The 10,018-nt window shown below is 42.5% G+C and overlaps 1 protein-coding gene across 1 annotated transcript; it reads right to left on the reverse strand.

Moving 5' to 3' along the window:
- Positions 1-403: 403 nt before the first annotated feature.
- GEM (GTP binding protein overexpressed in skeletal muscle) lies at positions 404-7,095 on the reverse strand. The gene is made up of 4 exons (XM_009878048.1): positions 6,759-7,095; positions 3,600-3,676; positions 2,904-3,108; positions 404-1,269 (listed from the first exon to the last, which is right to left on the reverse strand). The coding sequence occupies exons 1-4, from the start codon at positions 7,090-7,092 to the stop codon at positions 992-994; spliced, it is 894 nt and encodes a 297-aa protein (XP_009876350.1). The 5' UTR covers positions 7,093-7,095; the 3' UTR covers positions 404-991.
- Between the last annotated feature and the right edge of the window lie 2,923 nt (positions 7,096-10,018).

Genomic DNA, 10,018 nt, shown 5'->3' on the forward strand with positions numbered 1-10,018 from the left:
CAGTGAGGCTTAAAGACAGTCATACATTTTATTTATTTTATTACAAGGCATGTAAGTAAAAACTTGCATATCTGAAAAAAAGATATTAGATAGAAAACAGTAATAAAATTAACATTGTTCTTTTAAGAAACTTGGTAATAAATATATTTCCCCTCAACATTAAAATGCTTGCTATTTTGCACAACAATAAATACAGCATAGCTCTGGCATAGAGAAAGGCCAAGGCTGGATACAAGAAATCCATGTGTTTTTTAAAAAAAAGCTGAGGTGATTTATACAGGTTTGGCATCCTGCACTTGATGCACTTTAATACAATTTGCACTTTAATTATAATTTAACTATGATTTTTAAACAGGCCTGTAATATAAAAATATGAGAGGAAAATTTGTTTGATTATAGGATTTTTCCTTTAAATATTTTCAAAGTAAGAGATGTGTAAATTCATTAAAACCAATCCTTGTAATAATAATAGCAATACTAAAAAAGTGTCTTGGTGGCTATTCTACAAAAATGCAGATTTTTCATCTGTGGGGTGCTCAAGCCTGACCAGCCAACTGGCAAAGGACCAATCCCCAGTCAGTTCATCAATTCTTTATACAATTTTTAAAAAAAAGGAAATAATAATAATAATAATAATAATAATAGCAAGGAGAAAGAGTAAAGGCTGTAGTATGCACTTCCCAAGCCATGAGGGTTCAGGGTTCTTATACTATCATCCAAGGGTGAGAGGAGAAGCAACAAGTATATTCCAGAACACTTCCCAGCATAACTTTGGGTCGTTCTGGTCTATACCTTTCTTTTAAAACTAACAACAAAAAAAGAAAGAGAGATATTTCCATACACTGTGCTGTTCTTATGCCAGCACGTATCATCACAATTACAGCTGTGAACCTAAGTCACTTTGATAGCCCAATCTAATATAGATTGATTGATTGTCCCACGACAGATAATGTCCACAAAATGCCACAAGCTCTGGCAGAGTCCAGCGTTCTTAAAGTACTGATAGGTCATGGCAAGACTTGGACTTTAGTTTGAAGGCCATGTTCTTGTTGTTCTTGGCAACTATTTTGCCCCAAAACCGCCTGGCTTTCTTGGGGATGCTCTCTCTCCGTTTCTGGTACGCCAGCCTCTTCTCGTTCTTTTCTTTGCTGTCCCTCCGGAGCCGCACTTGCCTCACGATGCCTTCAAAGAGCTCTTTCACATTGTGCTGCACGGCCGCTGAGGTCTCGATGAACTTGCAGTCAAACACGACGGCGCAGGCTCGTCCCTCTGCAAAATGGCAAGGGGGGAACATGTCACGAGGCATCACGAGCAAGTGGAAGGCAAGGCGGGTGCGGGCTGCCACGTGTGGGGAGCCAACGTCACCAGGGGAATTCCTCAAACCAAATATAGGCACGGATAAGTCTTTAATCATCCAATGCTGCCTGCTAAGCCCATGATTCATCTGCTCTGTGTCACACTCCCTGCCCAGAGAGGGGGGGTTAATCCTCTCCTGGAAAAGCCCTGTGTCCCCCATCGGCTGTCAAGGAAGCTGGAGTTGACCTGCTTGTGCCAAGACAGTAAAGGCAGAGAGGTTAGCCCCGACTCAAAACCACCCGATTGTGTTATGTGCAAACTCCCTCAAGTCATGTTTAAGGGTGATGACAGCACCCTATACGCACACAGCACAGGAGACAGGGCCCAGTCCGCCTCCTTAGGTCATGGATGTAAACCAGAGTCTTGGGACAGTAGCAACTTCAGTGTGAACAGACACATGTACAAAACCCTTAGAAAAAGGCATAAATATGTCTATGGCTATAGAGACACATACAAAACCATAGTCCTTGTCTTTAATTATCTGAGCCTAAGCTAAATCTGACAACTATATTTCACACAGAAGTCAATTCATTATGGTTTTTGGCATGTTGTGAACTCATCGCTGGGATGACTGCAGCAACGTGACTGCACCCGCAATCTTTCAAAAGATTTTTTTGAGTGAGGCAGAGGGGACTGAGAAGACAAACAGGCATCCTTGGGCTCCTGATGAGATACCTCAGTTCAAACTCTTCACTACGGGTAGCTGTGACAGGGGCCAGAGGAACTGTGCACATCGCCAGTAAAAAAAAAAAAAAAAAGTCTACATTAATTGGGAAATAGAAGAGTGGAACAGCTGTAGAGAGAAGAAAATGCTGAGTAGAGGAATCCATGTTTTTGATGGCCCAAGGTAAGATCATCTAACGCATTGCTGTGTGTTGTGTCACCTACACCTCAGGTAAGACTCTCCAAGAAGAGATTTTAACGACTGCAGACCTTGAGAGCCTGCAGCAGCTTTCTCAGCAGCCTCTCTATTCCTATTTATGGGCTTAGTGGTTATTAATTTGTGTGCAGCAGCAGGAGGGCTGGTTCAGCATCCCAAAGCAAGGCAACAAGGAGACCTCTCCTGAAAGGCTGCACAGTCCCTGCCCAGTCTAGCAAAACAAAGGGTAAGAGGGAATTTTAATTCATCAGGGAAGAAAGATAACTGCTTATAAAAAGACATAATCTTTGGCAGCATAATGAAGGGGGCTAAACTCATCATACATAAACATGTGTTGGAAATCCAGAGGGTTTCTAGCTACCAGAGAAATCACCTACTGCAGTGGTCTTACACTAGTAGCTGAAAGGGAAGAAATTCAAGCTGCTTTTATGATGATACTTAATAAATTTAGGAAAGGGATTATCTGACATGTAACAGCATTACCAAGGGAGGCTTAAGGATCTCCCAGTCCTCCGCTCTCTGTTCCAGTCCTCTGTTGTTCTACTGCTCTTTTATTGCTCAGTTCTGATCACAACGTGCTCCCTCAGCCAGAGCTCCATAGTTTGTTCAAAAGCTACTAGACGATTCTTAATATTTATATTGATTTTAAACTCATCATTTTCCTTACCTGCCACTGAAACTTCACGGCACCTGACAAGGTCACTTTTGTTGCCAACCAAAATGATGGGGATGTCTTCTTTTTGGCGTGCCCTGCGGAGCTGTATTCTGAGTTCAGAGGCTTTCTCAAAGCTTGCTCGGTCTGTGATGGAGTAGACAATCAAGTATGCGTCTCCTACTTGCATGCAGTGGTCTCGAATCCATTCTCCCTCACGCTGTTCAGATGAAACAGTCAGACATTGTTATGCCCAGAGTGGATTTTACTTAGAAAGTATAACACAAGAAAATCCAAATACACTCCTGCTGTAACTGTAATGGGTATGGTTTGAATCACAGTTATACTAAAAGTAATGCCAATGTGGTGATGGTATGAATACTTCACCACAAAGGAGGGCAAAAGTTGCCCCAAATAATTTATTGTACTGGCTTTAGGCTGGAATGAACATGGTCTGGAACACGGCTTGAACTTTTTTTTTGGTTTATCATTAAAAAAATAAAGAAGGCTTGTGCTCCCCAGGCTCGTACTAGTGAGCCATTAGACATGGTAGGGTTGATGTGGGGGTGGGGTTAATCCTGTATTTTCCCTAATGCTGAAGTACGGAAAACACCTACTTTCCTTTTTTTCCCAAAAGATACCTACTTTTGATATTTGCAGTCACTCATATGCACTTTTCTTTTGGCATTTCACTAGAACAAATAAAATTACCTTATTATCCCACATGTCGAGCAGTATAATGGTTGCACCTTCCCCATCCACCATCATGGTTCTTTCATACGTGTCTTCTGGAAAGAAAAGCGGAAAGGTCGGTAATATATTATTTTGTGGCATCATGTACATTACAAAAAAAACAAATTGTAGAATATGTATAATTTTTTCACAGTTCAAATTACTGAGCCAAATTTTTTTGCTGGCTCACATTCAATTCTTTCCTCATTTCTATCAGCACTGGACCCGCCCTCTGTTCATTACTGGTTGTCCTACTTTCCATGATATATGAAGGAGGCTGAAAGATCAGGAAACTAAATGTTCATTATTTTGGCTGATATTCTCTTTATCTTATGTGGGAGACAAAAAATAGAACCAGTGGAAGAAATAACCAAAGGCTGAACATTTGCCCCATGGGAGCAGCAGAGTCCAGCGAGGCTGAGTAATGGAAAATATTTGCTTTCACTTTAGCAGGGACAGTTTACGGGTGAACAGTCACTGCTGCTGAGAGCAATACAGCTAACAGCCTACCAGGCAGTGAGGACAGGGTTTTGTGAGACAAGAGCTCTTGAGTTTTAGAGAGACTGAGACTTCCGCTGCCTCCTAGTTCTCCCCCATTTCACAGTTTCCCACATTACCTTTGATGTCAAGAAGCAAAAGGATCAACAAACCGCAGAAGTTCGCTTCTTTTGTACTGAGGCCACAAAAATGCATACCTAGATTATAAATGCCATGTGACAAAGTTCTTCTGAGTTCCAAGGGGGCTGTTCCCACTCACAATTTCAATCAACCCTTGCTGTAAAATCACAGTCTAACTTCTGCTTCAAACACTAATCCTCCTTCTTTTCCCCAAACCTGGACACATTTCAATGAGGAATAAGAGGTCTAGTCTTGCTGGTCAGTGAAAAATGCCAGGCTTAAGGCTTCTGAGCATACCACCCCTCTCACTGCAGTAATTAAGGGGTTTGTCCCAATCGCATTTGTAGATAGGACTATCTTAACTCTTGTCTTATAAAACTTCTGCTGGTCATTAATGGAGCAAATTTTCCCTTAAATTGTAATCAGAGCCTTTCCTCGAAGCCAGGGATCTGCATCCATGCAAAAAAAAATGAGCCAAAAATATTACACCTTTAAAATAAAATTAAAAAGAGCCCACGCTGCACACAGCTTAAAATAGAGAGATTAAAAAGGCAGACCTAATCGATAGGAGCAGTTTCCCTTGCAAGCCTGGTAGCATGACATTTGTGCTCATGAGTTAGCTTAATCTTTAAGTAGCAAAACCTGCCCATAAAAGCAGCTGTAGTATCTCTGTAGCTACCCTGAAACTGTCCACTCTTGTAATAAAATTTCTAGTTTGCAAGCTAAACTTTGGAGAATAGTTTCTTCAACTGACTGGGCATCTGCATGGGAACATGCTCCATACGCACTGGAGGACAACATCTAGAGGACTCTTTCTCCACTTTGTTACACATAGAGGGGCTACAAACATGTAATCACACTCATCAAATATATTATGCCCAAATGGTCATATTCAGCACTGATTTGCACCTTGGTCAATCCTAAGGAATTTCAATGGATATAAAACACACTGAAAATGAGCAATTAGCTCATCTCGTGCTTATTTTGAAACGGACACTAAAAAAGGAGATATATAACAATGTCAAGTTTTCCAATACCTCAGCAGAGCTGGCCTTAAAAATCTGTCAGTGCTACACTCCAAGAAATATTGCCAGTAGTGCAAAGGAAAGAGGAAACCATAGGGCTTCTCTTGGAGTAGAAGAAAATTGCCTGACAGGGGTGTGCAAAGCAAATCAACTGTATTTTCTGACTGCTTGCCCAGGGGTTCTACTCCAGTTTACTCGTGTAGCACTAGGAAAACTTTTATCAGAGACACTGCAGGCTGAGGAGCTGGTGGCATTACGGGAAGAGTCAGTGGCAGAAGCTGAAGACAAAGCACATCTGAATGACTGATTCAGCGTGACTGCATCCTGGAGAATTTCAAATCCCCCAAACGGAACAAAGATCCGTGCCCCTAGTCTGTGAGAGCAAGCAAGGAAAATGTGGGTCCAACCTTCTTGGTGCTTGTATTAAATCCTGGCAAAACTTCTCCTAACTGAAGCATTAAAGATACAAAAATCTGTCCTGTCTGTGCTCCACTGGAGACTGGAAGAGGAGCCCAGAAACTATCTGTGCTAACACTGGCTACATCACACCAAGGGCAGGAGAGGGAAGAGGTACAGGAGAGGCAAGTGCTGCACGCTGACGAGCAAAACCAGCCAGCCACCCTCGTGTCTTCCAGAGGTGAAAACCTCTGCATCCTCAGAGCCACAGCAGGTTTTTATTGCAGCATAACTCCTTCCGCATCAACATCTTGCATACAGTATAGCCCAGGACTTGGTGCCACAGCTGCACCTTCTGCACTATCTGATCTTTGGGATTAAACAGCACTTTGCAATCCTAAACAAAGTAGAGGAGGATAGCAAGGGGGAAGCTTCAAAGAAAACCCCGCAGCCTGTGCCTTTTCCCCCTGTTTGGGCAACAGGAATTTTCCTACACTGCTGAAGGACCCTTATGTCTTTTCCCCTGAGGGAACCCATGCTATGCAAGACTCATGAAATTAGGAGACGTATTTTACTCAAACTCCATACAACCTACTCTGAGGCAATGTGACTTCCAATGGCAAGTATTTTGGAGGTGACTGAAGGACCCAGCAGCAGCTTTTCTATTTTTCTTTATATATTATTCTTGTAGACCATGGGGCCTTCAGTTGCTTTCTCTCCTATTGCCTCTCCTCCATAGAAAACTGGAGTCAGACCATGGTGACAGAAATGTTGGACTGGCATGAAAGCTAAACCAGGCTCTTGTCTAGCATCAGTGCAGGCAGGAATGAAGCAGCTTCCAACAGGTACTTTGGAATGAAATAGCATGGGTGTCTGAACTGTTCCCTTTCAGTGATTGTTAGTGACTATATTACTCATCTTATTTTGCTTTCTTGTTTTCTTAGGAGAGATGCATGAGCTGAATCTATTTTGAAAATTAGATCCAACTGTTTGATACCTCAATTTTTTGCTTAAATGGCCTCTCTGTTTTTCTGTGCCAATTACTACTGGTAGAGCTGACTGCAAGCAAACACAAACACCCCAGGACATTATGACCTACCTCCCAGCACCTCACAGTCACTGTCAATGCTGTCATGCACCCCCGCAAAGATGTTGGCTAGCGAGGACTTGCCCACGCCGTGCTCCCCGATCAGCACCACGCGGTAGCAATTGCTGCCAGACTCAGAGGAGATGACTGAGTCGGATGACTCCGAGGACCAGCTCTTTCTGTAATATTCGTCGGGACTGATGGTGTATCGCTTCTGTGGGTTGTACTCGTTGGAGTCTTTCTGCACCAGCAGATTCTTCCCATCAGCAGGGATGCTCCATCGCTGCTGCTGCTGCTGCAGGCCACTGTTGTGGGTGCGACGCATGGTAACGTTGTTGAGGGTCATTTTTTACCCCTAGCAAGAAATGGGGAAACCACAAGCATTACCCACAAAATATTTAGGAATGCATTAACACTCTCTTATTAACTTCAAGGCAGCACATCCTGCTCTTCTATAGGGATCTAGTGTGCAACAAAAGAAAAATGACACTTTCTGCGCTCTTTCGTATTTGCTGGTATACAAAGAAATATTTCTAGTTAGCAGGTCAGAGGCTTTTTCCTAGAGATGATACCACTCTCACATGCTAAATCCTATCTACGTTTAGCCTTTACAGGCTCACAGCTGTGCTAGGTACAGCCCAGCCCCTCAGAGAATGAGGTGTTGCTGTGTCCCAGTAGGAGAAGGAAGGGGCAGCATTCACCAGAGCTGACCTATGTGGGAGCTGCACCCCTGCTGAAAATCAGCCTATGGTACAGGCAGCACCTCTGGGTACTGCTCCTCATCCCTTGTGCTGACCAGGGGGCAAACAGACACCAGTCCCAGTTGCTTCCAACTCCCAATGAAGCTGAGCGTATGGCATCTTTCACCTTTTCTCAGTTAAGAGCTGAAAATTTTGGGAAAGCAGTAAGGCATTGCTCACTGCATCCTTACACAACCCTGTTGTCATGAGTTAGGGCTGGGCCAGCCACTAAACTCTTTGAGACTGAACTGAGAAGCAAAAATCACTGAACAGAACTGGTTCTGTTTAGCTAAAACCAGGACACCTGTTATAAGAAAAGAGCCATGCAAGCAAATCTTGCATCGATGAGCTAGATTTGGGTTTCATCTACGGCCGGGTAAACCAAGAATGACTCTGCTTCAGACAGCGGCTTTTTGGCTGGTAAAAGGGAAGACACAGTCAAATCCAACAGCTTTTCTGAGGAGGTACACGTCTAGCTGCTACAGGAGGTAGCATGGGGGGAAAAATCTCATAAATTCAGAGATATTAAATCAACAACTTAATTTACTGCACACTCAGCTAGACAGGTTCAACTCTTATCTAAGTATGGCTCTTACTTAAATTTTATGCAGCAAACTATTTTGTCTTGCTTGGAGGCAGAGGACAGTGATGTCATTCTCACAAGCCAAGAGCTACCATTTTTAGGAAAGTTACTTTGATGCATTCCAGTTCCCAAAGTGACAGTTTTTTAAACATTTTGCTTTTTGCAATATATCTGATATTTCTTGGCTCCCTTAGTAAATAAGATAATTGTCCACGAAATGCACCTGACCACTATTAAACTTGAATAATGGGTAGCGAATGAGAAAAAAAAAGTATATCAAAATATCAAAACAACACGTGTATATCACTATTACTCCTCACACAAAACTGCCTGAAGACCTCTATAAATAAACACACAGGAGGACATAGGATAAATACACAGAAGAAGCATACTCTGCCTGGACTTATTACTACATACGCAATCTTTTCTCTGTGATGCGCAGTATTTAAGGGCAAAATGAAATTGTTTGCATAGTCCTAGTCACATTAACTTCATCAGTAAGAAATATTTCTAAACTAGAAATCACACGCCAAGCAAAGGCTGCTTCACCATCAAAACAGAATATTTATCATGGTTGAATTTTAAAATGCATGTTTTATCTGCAGTTTCCCTGCTGAAAAGACCAGATGAGAAAAGCCAGCTCCAACTCAGCCAAACGACAGAGTCTAACTCACAGCCTGCACTAAACAACCACTTGCTAAACCGTCACAAACATGAACGCTTTGTGATTCCGCCCCAAACAAATTATCAGCTCTCATGAAACAAAGCCAGACGAGTCCCTATCGCACACGGCCTTCCAAAGTTCAACCCAATTTTGATACTCTGTACGGCATTTAGCTGTTTGGGTCTCTAACACCGACAGCAAAAGACTGCGTCCGAACCGGCGCTGCCTTACTTCTGCCAGGCTCCTTCTGTCGTGCTGCCCTTCTCCCTCTCGGCGGGCTGTGGAACGCTGAGCTGCTCTGCTGAAGTAAATCCTCTCCTGCTTTGGGGCTGCCTCTTTAATTCTTTCTCGGCAAACCTGGTTTATATTAAGCCCATCTGATCAGAGACAGGGCTTTTCCGTGACGTGGTTGGCCTTTCCATACAACAGCCAGCCCCCAGCTGGGAGGAAGCAGACATGCAGAAGAGCAAAAACTTGCAAACAAGCTCAGAAGACTTACTCAAAATCATATGATTGTCTTAATATTGCCAGTAAAATAAACACGTTTGGTTCCAGCATGATGAAAACAGGAAAGTGGAAAAAACCAAAATAATACGTGCCACTCTGCCTCACTTGGTTTTTCATTCAAACGCTACCAAAGTTAACGATGGTTAAAAAATGACATGAGTTTCATTAATGCATAAAATACTGTAAGTGCATTACGTGCTCTGTCTGCAAAATACACTTAAACCTCTGCTGGAGAAAATATTTCTTTGGAAGAAAATATCTGAATGTTATTTTGGAATTAGCTTTAAAGTAAGGATATCATTCTGTGTTGTTTTCTTTGTGTGTTTTTAAAAATTTTTTAAGAAAAAAGCTCCAATCTGTGCAACCCTATTTTTCTCTGTCAGCCTCCAAATTACTTCATCCAGCTTCCTGAACACAGTTAGCTCTCACTTCGGCTGCAACTGTTTACAAACTAGGCCTTGAAAAAAAACATCCAGCTACCAATTCAGCGTTACTCCAGCTGGAAGGTGACAAAGATGCATCAGAACACACAAACTCTGCACAGATTCAGAGTAGCACAGTGCTGATGCTGATCGGTAGGAAGGATGAATATATATAGTGTACATGCCACAAACCCAGGGTCTGGTCCTTAAATTTTTGTAATCTTGTAGCTCAATAGCAGAAGAAATTTTGCCCAAAGGAAAAAGATAAATCCAAACCTGCAGTGTGTACTGCTGGGTGATACTTCCAACAACGTTTGCAAAATACTTCTTGAACAACAAATGAAGAGTAACAAACT

This window comes from Apaloderma vittatum, unplaced genomic scaffold (assembly GCF_000703405.1).
Source record: "Apaloderma vittatum isolate BGI_N311 unplaced genomic scaffold, ASM70340v1 scaffold9021, whole genome shotgun sequence".
NCBI lineage: Eukaryota > Metazoa > Chordata > Aves > Trogoniformes > Trogonidae > Apaloderma > Apaloderma vittatum.

What these genes read in the sequence shown, in the direction of transcription:
- GEM (XM_009878048.1), bottom strand. Translation starts at nt 7,092, where the DNA reads ATGACCCTCAACAACGTTACCATGCGTCGCACCCACAACAGTGGCCTG. An exon ending in TGACTGTGAGGTGCTGGGAG is followed by an intron (nt 3,677 to 6,758) that starts GTAGGTCATAAT and finishes TTTTCTTTCCAG; the next exon opens with AAGACACGTATGAAAGAACC. An exon ending in TCGACATGTGGGATAATAAG is followed by an intron (nt 3,109 to 3,599) that starts GTAATTTTATTT and finishes TCATCTGAACAG; the next exon opens with CGTGAGGGAGAATGGATTCG.